The 17,290-nt window shown below is 37.1% G+C and overlaps 2 protein-coding genes across 2 annotated transcripts; one reads left to right on the top strand and one right to left on the bottom strand.

Moving 5' to 3' along the window:
- Positions 1-2,909: 2,909 nt before the first annotated feature.
- Positions 2,910-6,426, bottom strand: LOC134546284 (adult cuticle protein 1-like). The gene is made up of 2 exons (XM_063388992.1): positions 6,351-6,426; positions 2,910-4,378 (listed from the first exon to the last, which is right to left on the bottom strand). The coding sequence occupies exons 1-2, from the start codon at positions 6,357-6,359 to the stop codon at positions 4,085-4,087; spliced, it is 303 nt and encodes a 100-aa protein (XP_063245062.1). The 5' UTR covers positions 6,360-6,426; the 3' UTR covers positions 2,910-4,084.
- A 7,693-nt stretch (positions 6,427-14,119) lies between these two features.
- On the top strand, positions 14,120-16,996 carry LOC134529612 (adult cuticle protein 1-like). The gene is made up of 2 exons (XM_063363901.1): positions 14,120-14,203; positions 15,808-16,996. The coding sequence occupies exons 1-2, from the start codon at positions 14,195-14,197 to the stop codon at positions 16,117-16,119; spliced, it is 321 nt and encodes a 106-aa protein (XP_063219971.1). The 5' UTR covers positions 14,120-14,194; the 3' UTR covers positions 16,120-16,996.
- Positions 16,997-17,290: the final 294 nt, after the last annotated feature.

The raw sequence follows: 17,290 nt of genomic DNA on the forward strand, positions 1-17,290 counted from the left end.
TTTGTTAGTTAAATTTATTTATGAAAACAAAACCCATTCATGGAAAGTACATTTATTTAAAAAGTGAAGTTTAAAGGAGCACGCCAAACAATTTAAATAAATAAGTCGTGCAACAAAAACCTTTCTTCAACTTTAAATAGAAAAACCAAAACTCTGACGCGAACGCAAGCCACTAGAATCTGTGACGTGAACTAACGTGTCGTAGTACACACTTGCCACAAAAGAATGCAGGCCATCAAATGTAGTTAACTCGGCCGTTGACAGAGAGCGCGCGTTGCAGGAATCGGCGAGATATCAATATTCAGCTACTTGTGCGCGCTCTATACAGGAAGCAACATAACCAAACACGAACTATACCAACTAGCGCTTTCTACATTATTGTAAATGGTACATCGCGACTATGCAAACGAATAGATAAAGGTAATAACGTTTAAAAACGTCTTTAAAAGGTAATTTACATCAAACAACTTCGTATTTCCGTTAATTAAATAAGTAAGTGGCAATGTCCGAATAAATATTAGATTTCTACTTTAAAATAAATCGTTTTATACGGAAAAGATACCTACACAAAGCGCTCGGCATCTAATAGCGGGACCAAAACCAACATGCAATGTTTACGCGTGAAGTTTTTTTTTATCCCAATTGTACAGCCTAAAATATAAGTGCGACGATTATGCGAGTGCGACGATTACGCGATAAAAGAGGGTACCTATTTCTTCTGAAAATATTTTGAAAACTTCTATAAACTTCTGAAACTTTGTAAGAACATAATGTATGTAACATCTTTATGTTCTGCAATATTACAAAATTATCAAATTATCAGTTACACATTTTCTCATTTTCCTTGTGAAAATATCATGAATGTTTTTAACTCAATGCACCCAACATTGAATAGGTACCTTAGAACAAATTTCATTTTATGCCAACTAAGGTAGTTACTATTATTTTTTTATTTTAACCTTCGAACCCTTGCTATCATGGTCATATAAAAAAAATTGTTTTACCCAAAGTTTTAAATAAAGTTTAGGATTTATACATAAAATTATAAGGGATTTGAGAGTATTACTTTTTTAAAAAAGTTATTTTTTTTATTTCAACCCTTATTTCCACCCCTTGCAGTTATGGTTGGTCATATCAAAAATTCATTTAGACACAAGTTTTTGGTCTTTAAAACAAATGTGATTTTTCTGTTTGTCTAAAAACCTTCCCCATTTCTACCCCTTTGGTCAAATATTGCTCATTAATGAACTCAACCAAGATTTTCCATTACAATATTTTATGTAATAGTTTGAAAACGATTTGTGAAAAATTACGGCAGTTTTTTTTATACATATACATATCTGTGTGTGTGTGCACACTCATACTTATAAGCTGACCGTGGTTTTAGGATCTAAAGACCATGAAACAAAAAACTACCCAAGAAATTTCCGAAAGTCACGCCATAGTAGGTGCTACTATTAGTGGTACTATTTCTTCTAAATCCAGTTAAAATCAGGATGGAATTTGCAGTGTTTGTGCGGACTGACTTAAGCTGTTGACGCCCCAAGTGTGCTGTGTGATGATGCACCTGGAAGTACGGATAGAGCCAGAGGATAAAGCTTACTTCAGCACAGTCCTTAAAGTGGTTTTACGAGCTGAATGAATTCCTGAAGAAAAAAATTTTTTTTTTGTTTGTTGCTGGTTGTTATACATCCCATGAAATAACAGTTTTCAACTACAAAATTTATTTTCAATTTTTTAAATCATAAATTTTTATTGTTTGTGTGGAGAGCACATCCACCTACCTGCAGAATGTTATCCTTTATTCCAAATAATCAAGTACATAACTAATTGAAACAGGTATGTGGGTTAGGCCTCAGTACTCACTCTGCTTACATTCATGCTCTAAAAAATAGAGGAGATTAGATTTTTCATTAAAAAAACTAGTGGGAAAATGGACATAAAATTTCATAATGTCATTTTGTAAATTAATTATGAGAAATGTGCAACTCTCCAAAACACCATTTTACTCAACTATTTTCAATGTAGCTAACCTCCTATTTATTTTTCCAGTCACATATAAGTATTTCTTCGACAATTTGTTTTCTTCATGAGGCACGAGTATTTTTAATCTTTTTAAGTTTTTTCAGCTGCTTTAGATAATCATTACTGCAAACCTTTGGTAATCATTTCAACGTCTTTCTCACTATGGCTAACCGTATAAACCACCCATGCACAGATTTTACAGTATTTGATGTAGCATACCTAACCAAACATTGACATTATTTAACAGGTTTTTTTTTTGTAGCTAACTAAACTAAACCAACTGTTATAATGGTGAACTACTAGTTAACTATTTGAACTCTACAATACCATTTTTGAGAATCATTAAAATTCACTACTTTAGTATATACATATATGGTGATATCGTAGTAATTTTCCACTGGCAATCCCAATACCCAGATATTTTTACATTGACACCATTAAGTGTTGTGTTTATATATTGAATTGTTCTACAATACGGTGTAGTTAATTGCACAATTCACATAAACATTTGTAGGCCCCTATTATGGGGAAATTCCTACATTTATTCATTCATAGGCCAATGCAAAGCTTTGACTAAGTGAATTAATTGAATTTTTTTTATATATTCAATTCGATTTCCCCAGGAAATTTGCTATTTATTTTATTTGAAGCGCTTTGTGTCTGATGTGAAGCTTTGCCCTTTTTTTTATACCAAAGCTTTATAAAGTTGGATGCCGAAGATTCGCTCATGAAAATATTTTAAAGTTGGTTACTTAAAAAATCAAAACAAGGTACAAGATTTTCTGTTATGATTGCTCAGTATTAATTTTATGCATGGTTATTTTATAATTTATGTTATATATAGGACCAAATTGGTTAATCACTTCAACATCACAGTTCAAATATCACAAACATTTATAAAAAAAAAAGTTTTATTTTAATCTTGTATTTTATAAAAATAATTGTAATACAGCTTCGCCAAGAACAATTATTTTGCAATTGGATTTGATTTTGCAAATATTTTAAAATTTGATTTGATATGCGCTTTACATCTTAAAACTAGTATTTGCACAGGCTTGGTAACTAACACAATTAAAATGGCATTAACAATAGATATTTGTTTATGAACATTATTTATGTCTTATCATTAGTGACAGTAATATGTCACAGCTGATAGTCAAAAATATTTTCAGGCATTGTGTAATTTTCACCGAGTTTAATCTGATTGTTTTTTTAATTTATTCCCCATATATTGACCACATAAATGTCTACTGTGTTGCTGCGTACTGCCATGAAATCTGGTATGAAATTATACACAAAACACATATTAGGCCAAATTTAACATTAAACTTACATAATATGATAGGCATACTTAACTCGTGAAAATATATTTTCCCAGTCTGTTAAGGTTTTGCTTCAATCTCTTCTTTACATTGCCTTAGGCTTTCATACACTACAGCAGGAAGACAAAAAATGCATTACAGACTTCTCTGACCTAAGTCGACTCTTGTACAATTTTTGTTCTAGGAAAAAAGTCATATTTCTGATGTAATCCAATTTTAAAGAACGTAAAGATTCGCTACGTTCCATAAATCATGAAAAATGAGGTCTTGTAACTACAAATACTAGTACAGCGAATAGATTTGCAAGTAAAAGGCCGTTATAAGAAAGTGAAGGTTACTGATTTCTCCTCTTCTCAAGGCTTCATCCCCTCCCCCTAACCCCCCCCCTCCCCCTCAGAAACAGACCTTAAGCTCCATCTGGATCCTTTCCTATCTCTGTTTATCACACGCACTCTTCAAAAGTTCAACATCAGAAAATTTGATGCAGTGTTGCCAGATCTCTGCTGAAAGCAAATGGTAACAGGCATTCACTTGAAAGGCATTTATGAAGTACAAGAGGTGGAGAGGCTTCCAGGTGAATGAGTGGGATGTACTTTCGTAGGACAATTCTGAATTCGGCCCTTAGCATCCTTTAGTCGTGGGGAAGGAAGAAAAATACCGATATAGTTGAAAACATTACTGTAGTTTATTTATGAACAATAAGGAGGAGGGAGCGAGGAGGTGGGTGGTGTCGCCGCTCACAGAGTGCCGGGGGCGGGGGCCAGGTTCACGTGGTGGCTGGCATAGGGCACGTTGCCCGGCAGAGGAGCCACGTGCACGGCTCCCCTGGTGACGGCCACGTAGCCCGGGGCTGGGGCGATGCCCACGGCCGCCGGAGCAGCGGCCAGCAGGCCGGGGGCGGCGATCAGGCCGGGGGCGCCGATCAGGCCGGGGGCGCCGATCAGGCCGGGGGCGCCGATCAGGCCGGGGGCGCCCAGGATCACTCCGGCGTTGGCGCAGGCCAGCACGGCGACGGCGAGGATCAGCACGGCCTGTGACAAGCGGAGCAGAGCCTTTACACGGTGTCACGAAACAAGTAACAAAACTTAAGAAAGCGCTCAAACGACCAGAAATGTACAGTAGTTACAAAAGTTTTAATACTTATAACGTCAGTGTTTTCCTCACTTGAATTTTGTTTTATGACGTCTCACTTTAGTTTATAGTAGCACATTAAAATTAAATGCTGCGAAGATTATATATAATTAATGGTCCTGATAAAAGTCCTGATTATGGTTCGCTAGGTATGTTTTAGACACATTGCTTTACAACGAGACCCAGACTTTCTTGAGCAGAGTGGAAATGAATGTGTGTGAGCTGGCCGATTATTTTCCTGTTATCACTTGTTCGACGACAAGTGAAGATAAATATTAAATTAAATATATTTTCTGTGGAACTTCCAGTCACCTTCGAAGCTGATGCAATGAATAACGTGTTAACTCCTGCCCTTTTGAGTGCTCTACGCAGTGAGGTTGACAGTGAAAGCAACTTCGTCGGCCACCGTTGTCACGCTACATCTACATAGGCCTACCGGTTAACCGACGTGTTGCGTGATGGTCGGCGGGTTAAGTGTCTTGAGGTTAGATGGAAAATAACGCGTGTTCTTAAAAGAGACCACGTGGCGGCTAAGGACGTTTTGTATCACCCTCGAAATCCAAAAATCATTTGTCATTTACATCAACAGATGGGATGCAAACCGCAGGATAAGTGATTCTGTCCCACCTCTCTTCCAAAATGAAATTCTTAGTACGCCCTTGGGTTTGAATAGGCGAGGCGGTATGAAATGTGTGTGTGTATCATCACACGTAATTGCAGCGGTGTAAAATTGAACCGGCAGTAAATATCCAATGTGACCAGGAGTGAATTAGTTTTGTTATCCTTTTAGTTTTTTTTCCCCCCTTGGAGGGTTATGTGAGTTTGGGGGATGCGTTTCCCAGCGGACACATACACGGATTTCTCTCAATGTACTACCGTTTCCACCACCCGTGCATTACGTCGATGCTCTTACTTCAGGGTGTCTACAGATTACAGACCGCGAAACAATAACGAGACCAACGGACTGGTCACGGAAAGTCCCGAAAGAAACGGTAACGACGCTGGAAGTCACGAAACTTCAATTTCCAGCATGATTTACTAACTTTCATTTGGGTTTTTTTAACGCCTCGCTTTAGTTCTACTGTCGTACATTAGATATATTCCACTTAAATCACTTGGAAATTATCTCTGGAAAGGTTTAAGCTTTCTGGCATAAAAATCGGCACGTTCATGCGAATAGTATATTCCACATTGTGTTTAGTCTTTTACATAACAGTCACACACACACATACATAATATATATATATATAAATATAAATTACTTGTTGTATAAAGAAAATGATATTGCATGATCTGAAAATGTATTGATATCGGTTTACAGGGTATTTTAAACACTATGTATTGTCATCTCATCGCTTCTCTTAATGACCTGCCGATGTCGAAGAGACGTTAAGCATTAAGGGCCTCGCCTGTCCGGGCACACATACGGTGTGCAGAGCTTCAAGAGAAACCGCGCCATTTGAAAAACTGCTCAGCATATCCGAGACATGCCTGTTTACGAAAGGCATTTAAGAATACTCTGAGGACGGATGAGTAGTTTTGTTTCCGTATATCGTTTTTATAAACTATTTTTATAAGAGAAAATAGCTGAAACGCGGGTTTTCACAATGATTTTTAGGCATGAAACAACTAATTTAGATTTTTAAAAGCACTCAAGGGACTTGACTTTATCTACCATATAATTTTATGGTTACCGCTGAGATAAAGTGCACGACGAGAAGACTGCGCGCCAGCCAGAGGCGACACCGCGCTAGAAGCACCAGCTAGCATCGCACGTATCATCCTGTCTCACCGACACAAATACACCCCTAGGCGGGTCCTTTGAAGCCCTGGTTCACCCGTTCGTTACCAGAAACGCTGAAGCGTGCTCACCTTGTACATGGTGGTGGGTGTGTTGAGACTAGTTGAAGTCTTCAGGAGAATAAAAGTCTGCTGTGCCGACGTTCTCGCGCCGCTATCTTTATATACCAGTCGCGAGATGCGTGGTGGGGAGGAGGTTGTAAAAAAAAGTGAGCAGACGAGAAGTAAAGCTGACCTCAGTTTGGCCTTCACACACTGCCGCTATGTGAGCGCGATTGTACTTGGGCGTGTCGGGATATGCATTTCTCTCTACGTTCAAACCTTGGCCATGTAGAAAGTCGTCCAAATACGCAAAAAAAAAAAAAAAAAAAAAAAAAATCTTACACGATACCTCTCAAGAATATATATATATACATTTTACTAATTTTTTTTATTTTATCGTCATAACTATTTTTTTAAGAGCACCTTCTGGAAATGAGACACCTTACCTCTCTTTTATTTGTTGTACATGATCACTGTCATATAATAGTCGCGCAAAAGTTCTTAATTATTATTACTATCGTTTGAGAGATTTTCCTGTAAAATTTATCACAATATCTCTCCTTGTTATTCTCGTCTAAAAAATTTTCAACTGATATTCAGCAATGACAGTTATGGTCACTTGCGCGAGTTTTACAGCTCGAAGGATAAAGTTTGGTAGAATCTGGTAAGGTAACTTGTTACCTGACCACAAACACGAGAGAGCTATCGGAATGAATATACAAGGAAATCCCATAATTAATAATAATGACAAGAAAATATAATAACTAGTTCTGTGTGAGAGCGAGACTCCTGTTTTTCGAAACTCGTGTGTGCAATAAATCCCAAAGAGATTTCTGACTTACTTATAGTTCACTATTTTTTTTAAAGGAACAGAAACTTGCACACATTACGTGAAAACAGATGTGCCGCTATAAAATAATGTTCGCAGTAATACTGGGTTCAGATTATTACTCGCACATTTATGCTTTGTGCTACCCCAGTACCTCCAATAGTTAAAGTTATTTGTATACCGTTCCCTAAATAGTTTTCCAAAATTATCTGCGCTCATTAATATACATTATAAAACAGAATAAAGTCAAATTATTGACTATTCGATTTTATATTCTATGGTTTAAAAAAACTATACTTGAGTGAAATATCAATGAAAATGTTAAATTATGTTTTTTTTTGTAAGAAACAACTCTTTATTATCTTGAAAAACGTATTTTATATTTTCAAAAATAACCATAGCCATATTTTGTACAAAGTTACGATATCTTTCTAGTAGTAATACAAATTATTTCTTGGCAACTGGTTTCCGAAGGAATTTTTCGTAAAAGTAGAGAAAAACATTCTTCTGTGTATTGGCGAGGGTAACTTTCCAACAACGTTGCTTAAAAAATTACAAAATACATCAATTTAGAAATGTGAAATACAATATCAGAGAACATCAGATGTGCTATATCTTAGCAAGACGAACGATTGCACACAATGGAATAGAGGAACATGACTGAATATAAAATGTAAATAATTATCACCAAAAGGGATATTATTAAAATGTTTTAAGTAAATAACAGTTACAGATTTGAAATTTAAAGGTCATGATTACACCTTCGATAAATAAAATATGATCGTTACAGCTAACTGAATTACTTATGATTAGATAATTAATAAACTCCTTTTGTGGTTTTAGATCAATGTATCAGCTGACACTTGCATTACCAGGTTCAGAACGGGGCAATGTGTATTAGAAACTAGTTTTACGTGTGTGTGCTGTAGGTTGCTACCCAAGTCATTGTCGGACTATCTGGCGCTAATCTCCTTGCCCTCCGCACTTGGCTAATGTTCCGTGTTTCATTAACCGAAGGTTTTTACAAATATCGAGTTGTGTGTTGCCTGCTTGGTATCGAATGATTTCCGAAACGCAATAATTTTTTGAACAAAGCCGAGTGGTATATTTAGTAATATTTCGTTTCACCTTAGTAAAACTTGAGGGATGTTAGTGTTTTCGTTGCGTTTGAATTCCCTGAAATGTATCCAGGACCAAACGGCAGAATTACATGGTTCGAAACAAAGTATATGAGGGTTGAAAGTATTTATTTACCAAATGGTTCAATTTTACTTGGAACTTTTATACAGTTGAGCATTAATTTACCGACAAATTACTGCTGCATGTTTATCACACAAAAAAATATATAATATAACTGGTCAACTTTTTTACTAAGAATAATACAGAAAGATATTAAGACGGAACATGGAACGTCTGGAAAACGTTTAATTAAACAAGTTCCACATCAATCGCTAAACTTGTTGCAGTAAAAAAAAAATCGTTGAAACAATTGGGGGTAACACCTTATTTTCCATACATTTTTGTGACGTGTTTTCACCTCCAATTATTTCCCTTTTATGACAGCAACAAGTTTTTTCGGTGGTTTCAGAAATTAGTTATGTTAAACACCATCGACACGTTCAGTGTTCTATCGTAAGGGCCCCGTCTGCCCGGGCACACGCACGGTGCGCAGAGCTTCAGGAAAATCAACGCGATTTCAAAACTACTCAAGATATCCGAGTGGGGTCTGTTATGAAAAGCATTTAAGAAATCGCTGAGGGCCGAATAGTACTTTTGAACTCGATTTAAATTTTTAAACTGTGATTTTTGGAAGAGTGAAAATGGGTAAAAGGCGTGTTTTCGGAGTAATATTTAGGCGTAAAACAACCGGTACAGATTCTTGAAAGCTCTTAAGTGACTTGCATTACACCATTATCTTCATTTCTTCGCCATATAATGTTATACGGTCATCGCTCAAATTTCACAGTTTTCCTGTGACGACGAGAAAACTTCGCGCCAATTCAGAGCCTTGCGCTTAGTGGCTATACCGCACTAGAAATACCAGCGAGTGTCGCGCATATCATCCGCCCTACTAACACACGTACACCCCGAACAGACGGCGCCCTTTAATACTTTCTCTATTTACAACAAAAAATGTTGTTCAGCCCTAACTTCAAAGTCATGTGCAAACCTTGGGAAGCTGTTTAGACCATAAATCGTATACTTACGTTTACTTATTATATGTTTGTGGTGAACCTGAAAATGAAGTTTGTCGTTTAAATGGGCCCATTCTGTGTATGTCTTGTCATTTAAGTTCGGTACCTCGGGATCTGAGTATGCCGTCTCGCAAAGCAGTGCAGAGAGACCGGTTGCCTATCCCCTCAGGCATCACCGTCCTACACCGCCAGAGATTCGCACATCGTTGCCAGCGCGAAGGACGAAGTATAGTGGGCTTTTGCGAACGAGTAGTCACGGTTCATGGGGTCAAGGCGCCAGGGACGTACTAAGAAAAATGGGGGGGGGGGGGGGCAGACTCTGGGCTTGTGTTGCGGGTGCCACATATTTGGAGGGGGGGGGGGGGGGCTAAACTGGCAGAGTAATTTCTACTATAGATATTTACTTGAAAATCGTAGTGTTAAATATAGGAGGGAAAATGATCTGAATTATCATATTGAAAACAATATACATTTATATTGCCAAATATAAAAAAAAACTGGTATTTTTCGCATGCTATCCAACTTGCGAAAATGGTAATGACTGGAAAAAAATCTATTTATTTACCATCAAAGTTCAATCAAAAATAGTGGAATTTAATGTGTCATCGTGATATGAAGTGTTTGTTGGGAAGGGTTTTGGTTTGGTTAGTTAAAAAAAGCATGATGAGTTCCAAGATGAGTTTCTTGCCCCGGGCGGAAACTAGTCTGGTTAAGACCCTATGTCAAACTTGTGGCCGATCGCCATCTTGAATTTAGTTGACCTTAGCAACAATATTGGATAAACGTTTTCAGTAACTCTGCCATTGAACGTCCAACTAGTAGCATGATACCGCCTCCGAAATATCACATTATTATATAGCACATTTCGACCTCCATAAAGTTTTTACCCAGTCAATCACTCAAGCAATTTATATTTAATTGAAAATAAAGTGCAATAAAAGGTTTAAGTTGCACACCTGCGACTCATAAGATGAAAATACTTAGACTGGGTTTATAAACTACGCAAAGTACGCAAAGACGCAATACGCAGCCCACGCAATACGCAGCCCACGCAAGAAAATCAGTCTATTTAAAGCATCAAATTTATCAGATATAATTAACTCTACAATTTGAAATTCTAAAACGGTAGAAAACCAACTTCCTACCCGGGCTTCTTTTGATTATTCGTGTTTACACGAGAACTTATAAACAGTTCCAAAGTTTTATTTAAAATGGTTATTTTATTTTAAAACGTTATGTACATAATAAAATCAACATTGAGGCCTTCTATGCGCACAACGGCTGCAACTTTAAAAGTTTTCGGAACACTTAACTTCAAATATAGAAGGCGGGGAACGCAAGACGTTGAAAGTTGGGCGATGCTTGTGTTGCGTTTTTACATCTTGCGTAATTACGTAATAAACATTGAACATGGAATTATCAAACTTTGGCATCTTGCGTTTCTTTCATTTTTCGTTTCTTGCGCGGTTCACAAATCTGGCGTTAGTGTGGTTACATTGGCTGCACTAACGAGGAACTCTTGAGTTATTATTTTTCATTTATTCCACTGTTAAATGAAATTCGTCACAGTAGGTTGCTCTAGGGTTAAAATTAAAGTGTCTTATTGGCCATATAATTGTGCCATAACTTCACTTGACGATATAAACTCAAGCTTACAACGTAACTCCAACCTGTTGGTTGAGTGTTGTTGACATCCGTAGCGCAGTTGTTCGCAAGCCGGCTATCGGAGCAATGTGTTGTGGGTTCGAATCCCGGGTAAGACGCTGGTGTGAATTTGTTTTGTCTAGATTGGTCGCTAATATTTCCAAGGTAATGAAACTGCCAAAAACACTCTGTCAAACAAACAAAAAAAAAATGACTAAAATCACCAATGAGCCATACATTAGGCCTACAAAACAAAGTCGGGGTGCGGGAGATGGTAGTCAGCTCTCTGACTGGAGAACCAATGGTCCAGAAGTGGAATCTCAGTCGGGTCAAGGATATTTCGCTTGTAGAACACGTCCTTGAGTTGAGTGTTGGGTGTAATGTTATGTCTTCTCCCAGGGCCGTGCTGCCGCCAGTTCGGGCGTGCGGCTGAAGCTTCCGGCCAGGAAATTATAAAAAAAAAGTTGGCTGTCTGTAAAGTTGGTTTACGGACGGTAAATTTTACGTGATAACGTCATAAGAAAACATTGATGAAAAATTGCATACATTTTAACTTTCAAATATTATTTACAGTTTTTGCAAATTTAATTTAAATAATTTGTTTAAATATAATCACGTACAATTAGTTATAGAAATAAACTGAAATCAAATCAATGTCACTAAATTGTTATTTTGAAATGAAATTGGACAAAAAAACATTTTTTTTAAATTACTGCTTTTAAAAAGCCCGCCTTAACCTATTTGATATTACAGAAGATTTTCTCGCACGCTAGTTGGCCGGTTCTTGCACGCTCGGGTTCAGGCGGAACGTGACAATGAGTCATGCTTTCTTGTGCATGCAGCCAGCGTTTATCGATTTATAAGACGTTATCACGTAAAAAACCTTTAGAACAGCCGCAGGGTCCAATTCATGATTTAACTAACTAGAGGAATGGCCAGTACTTTATTTTAGGGCGAAGCAATGTTTTTTTTTTGCATTGTCTGTACAAAATTTACAGTAGCACTTAATGATGTGCAGTTACTTCTAATATATATATGCGTTCTTGTAGTAAATGAAATAACAAACACGTGCCTTCTCGAAAGTCGGAGATTCAAGGAATTATGTGATTTCCATCGAGGATACTCGTTTTACTTTTTTTGTTACATTTATATTTAAAATAAGCTGTCCAATTATGTACGCAAATATTTTTTACTGCGCTGATTCCGCCGCAGTTTATATTTATTCATATACCAAAGTAGATCTGTAAATTTTGGAAACACAAGAGGAGGTTCCGATACCCTGGCAAATCAACGGCCACTTCATTATTTTCGAGCGCTAGCTATCATTTTTGAAACTAACCTACGGAAAAACTATAAATATTTGCATTAAAATTCATACATTTTTTATCTGTAACACCCTAGCTCTCGGTATACAGGTTTTGGGAGGTGTAATTTCGTGAATATGATGGAAGTTGCATGGTACGGAAATATGTTATTTGCAGCGGATGGCGCGAACTAATATTACACAGACAAAGGAAAATTTTATATTATTAACGGTTTTTAACAAGATGGATACTATTTTAATGAAATGACTTGTCGCAAATTAAGTCCAAAGCCAGTATTTAGTATTTTTTTTGTCTTTTCGTTTTTATTGAAGCCGTTTAGTTTAAAATTTATGTCTGCTAAACAAATGATTTAATAGTCAACGTAGATGCTCCACAGCGAATTCTAAAGGCGAGTGCGGAAACTACGTGTGATACACAGCAATAAATGTAGTTTAAGACACATTTTGCGTATTTTAATCACGGTCGGCATTACTTTAAAGAATTCTACGTTAGATTTCGTGGCTGAAGTCCGATTTTCATATTATAAGTGTGTTTGCAACACGAGAACACATCAATTTGCTCTTTACCGAGCTTCGATGTTACATACACATCTCTGGCGAAAACTTCTAGATTAGCTCAATTTTTTAAAATTTTTTATCCTGGACAATAACAAAATCTGCAGCGTGTGATAAAGGTCTATAAAATAATAATAACTGTCTTAAAAATATTATTAAGAAAGAACTAAGAAGTTCCATGAAACAACAGATGAATCACAATTATGTAATTTTTTTTCGTACATATGTGGGAATAGCATGGCTTAATCTCAGTGTATGTTGAAAACCTATTCCACATATAATACAATATTAGCTAATACATGACAGTTTATTCGATAGTATTCCTTTGTTAAATGTGTCTCTAGGCAGTCCGTGGTAAGCCCTGTCACACTGTCAAATATTTGTTTACAATATAGTTGACAATAGAGTTGATAGGGTAGTATTAGACGGAAAGTGGCTTCCCATTTGCTGTATCAAATATATTTGGATCGATACATAAAATATATTTTTAATCGCATCATACTATCGAAGTTTATTTTTGGTCTGAGCTATTTCAAACATTTCAGTTTTAATATCAATTTTGAAATTGAATAATGCATCACAGTGCTGTATGGAGTTTTATAAAATACTTATAATATTTTTGTATTAAACCTTTTTTAACATTTATCAATTTAGATCACAATAATACTCCTTTGCATATTTAATTAAAAGTTCAGTGATTTTTAATGTTATGAAAAAATAATTTTATTTTCACGCATAACATGTTTTCGCATACAAATTATTTTTTTTCGTTATTTCACTTTTATAACCTGTTTAAACGCCCGTGTGCTCTTAGCCATTTTAAGCATCGTTTTGACGGAAACAGAAGGTCATTTCCGTTTTCACTTGGCACGATTTTTTATGGCCGATTGCATCCAACATATTTTAGAACCCGTAATTATATGTAAAATATTTGGTGAAAATTCAAGTCAACGAAATTTCAAAAAAACATGGCTGCGCCAGTGACGTTTTCCAACTTTATTTGACACAACGTATTGGAAGGTGTTAGAAGTGAAAATTTGACATTGTGACAGGGCCTTAACACTATCACGGAAGCCAGTTGGTCATCTCTGTCCTAGAGCCAAGTGCTTGCTGTCCACCACGCCCGAGAATTGCCCCCTTCTCCCGCCTGAGTGCTCGAAGGCCGAGCTGAGATCGGCCATTTCCTTGTCCGTGTATATATATTTTTTAATGAACTCCCCCACTTCATTGTCAGCTGGTATATAAACTCGGCCTTAGTCAAACATCGGCACAGTCAACAGCTTGCGAACGTTCTCTCAAACAGTTCGAGCTTACCACCTCCGACATCATGTACAAGGTAACAGCGCTTTAGTATAGTTGCGTGCTCGTGTCCGCTTGGTGCTTGTCAAAGAATTCAATAATCGTCGGCAATAATTTCAACCTGTCATTTTTCCACCTGTACGCCTGGAACGAATGTTTCCGTACGGTAAATCATTCTGTAGAAGCAACTGAAACAAGGTCATCGGTATATGTTCACTGTGGCCAACCCAGCAGTGCTTAGAAAAGCGCGTGAACCTACGCCGAACATATTTGAGTTCTAGTTTTGTACTAAATTACTCGACAGGCTTACTTTAGAGGACGTACGGGCAAAATCTAAGTCGGTTAACACAGTGCAGGCATACGTTATTGTCGCGCTGCTAACACGTGTTACCTCTGTCCTAGGTATTAGGCTACATAAGTTTCGTTTCATTCAACTACACGGGTACTGACTTCAACGAGCGGCATCCTCAAAATTGTATAAGTTCATTACTTCCACTTGAATATTGTGAGGAAAAATAAACTGTACCAAGGCGATGATGATTCATTTTAATAACTGCATCGTTCACTCACACTGGTTGGACTAATCACATCAGTATTTGAAAAGTGTTTGTAACTGATGTTAGATTTAATTTTACTAGTGTTTGTTGGTTGTTTGAGAATACAGTTCCGATCCTCTTGTAAAGAGTGAAAGTTAATAAAAAAAAATTTCTTTCTAAACATCAGTTGATTCTCTCAAAACAAGAAAAACTTTCAGTAAATTGTTATTTTTTAATATGCTACAAATCTCAGCGAGTGTTATGTAGAGGTTGTTCAATTCAAGCATGTTGTTTAAAAATACTAGCTTGTGCAGTTTCTCTAATTAATTTATTAAAAATAATTACGTATATACATGAAATAGCATCATGACAAGAATAATCTGCCAGCGGTTAAGAAAACAACATATATTATCTATTAGTGGCCTTTTTTTTGGGCAAACGTAGTTTAAAATTAAATTAAATAATACGAAACTAATTTAGGTATTTTTATGATTATCAATACTTTGATTCATTATTAAGGACATGGAAATTATCATAAAATGATATGGTGACAGTTTAATCTACATACATAGAACTAGTCTACTTTCTCACTATGTCTACAATTGGACCAGATGTACCAATGAGAATCTAATCCATTCCAACCCATTACCATATAATACATACATAAATACATAACATAACAGTCAACGAGCAAGCCTATTGTTACGAGTTTGTAAGGATCGTGGAGTCTAACCTAAATATCATATGAATTCACGAATTTTTTTATGAATGAGTATAATGTAAGATCTATTATTTGTTTATCATATTTTGTTTTGTATAACGTGCCTTTTTGAAATAACCTTTAATAGTTTACATTTTTTGCAATTATATGAGCCAGGTAATTTACAAAACAAGTAATATCTATTTTGGTAAGAATATTTATTTATGCTCATATTACAGTGCAATCAATCAATCAATCAATCAATCAATCCATCAATTAATTTATTAGTTGGTGATTTATTTATTTGCTTATCTTTCTTCAGAGAAGCACAGCGTGTAGGTATCAGGGCAGCAGGAGGGCAGGAGAGGTGTAGCGCATCTGCAGGCTCTGCCCCGCTTGTCACAGGCCGTGCTGATCCTCGCCGTCGCCGTGCTGGCCTGCGCCAACGCCGGAGTGATCCTGGGCGCCCCCGGCCTGATCGGCGCCCCCGGCCTGATCGGCGCCCCCGGCCTGATCGGCGCCCCCGGCCTGATCGGCGCCCCCGGCCTGATCGGCGCCCCCGGCCTGCTGGCCGCTGCTCCGGCGGCCGTGGGCATCGCCCCAGCCCCGGGCTACGTGGCCGTCACCAGGGGAGCCGTGCACGTGGCTCCTCTGCCGGGCAACGTGCCCTATGCCAGCCACCACGTGAACCTGGCCCCCGCCCCCGGCACTCTGTGAGCGGCGACACCACCCACCTCCTCGCTCCCTCCTCCTTATTGTTCATAAATAAACTACAGTAATGTTTTCAACTATATCGGTATTTTTTTTTGTAACAACGGACCAAATTGGTGTTTGATGTATTATTCCGACTGTGAACTATAGCGACTGCCCACGAACTCACATTCTAGTAGCACTTCTAAATATATAAATTGACAGTCATTCAGCAAAAATGCTGCAATTGTAGTCAAATGTGCCGGAATTGCAGACAACTACTCTCGTGAGGGCTGGATCACTGGCAACACGAGCTCCTAAGAACCATAGGGAAATTGATACGTCATTTAACAGACGGATAGTCTGACTATATGTTTGTATGCTTTAAGCTCTAATAATAATATGATCATGTTTATCATTTAACCAAACATGTCGATATTACATAATAAATATGGTTCATCAAAGGCTCGTATTTGCTCACTTAACTATGTTGCCCCTAATAATTGGCTATTAGGTACAGTAAATTCTCTTGTTTCCGGAATAAACTAAAAGTTTACTTACAACATTTCAACCAACTTCCCTTATTGCCATAGTGTACAGATGTTCTTCAATTGATTAGCAAAACCTTTCCAAACTAAGGAAGACAACTGTAATTTTATATGAAAGTATGCGGAGTGTATTCGAGCAAAATCCACAATGCCCGCCAAATATATCCTTACGAAAAAATGATAATATTACTTATCACCCCCTCCTTACCCTCCTAAAAGATGAGGAATAAACTAATGTGTTCTTAATATTGAATTTATTGAATTCTAATTTTAAATAAATTCCAGAAACAACTCAGCATGTAGCCAGCAAATAACGTTTCTAATAACAAATACCTTATTTCTGTGAATAATTTGTTGGCAATAGAATTCCCCTTAATTTATTAAATGTTAGTTGATATCCATTTTTGTACAAACTTCTTAGAATTAAGCCAAAATAATTTTTTTTTTTTAAATTTACATGGTGATAAACGGGTGAGGGAGGGAGGGGGGGGGAGAGAAACATTTCATTTTGTCGGAACATTCAGATAAACAATTTTTTATTTTATTTCGTGAACAATGTATTGTTACTTTTTACTGTGGGTTCGTAAAGGTTAGCCCAATTAAAGATTTTATTACTCTACACAGTTTTGTTGATGGCCACTACTTATGTC

This window comes from Bacillus rossius, chromosome 1 (genome assembly GCF_032445375.1).
Source record: "Bacillus rossius redtenbacheri isolate Brsri chromosome 1, Brsri_v3, whole genome shotgun sequence".
Classification (NCBI taxonomy): domain Eukaryota; kingdom Metazoa; phylum Arthropoda; class Insecta; order Phasmatodea; family Bacillidae; genus Bacillus; species Bacillus rossius.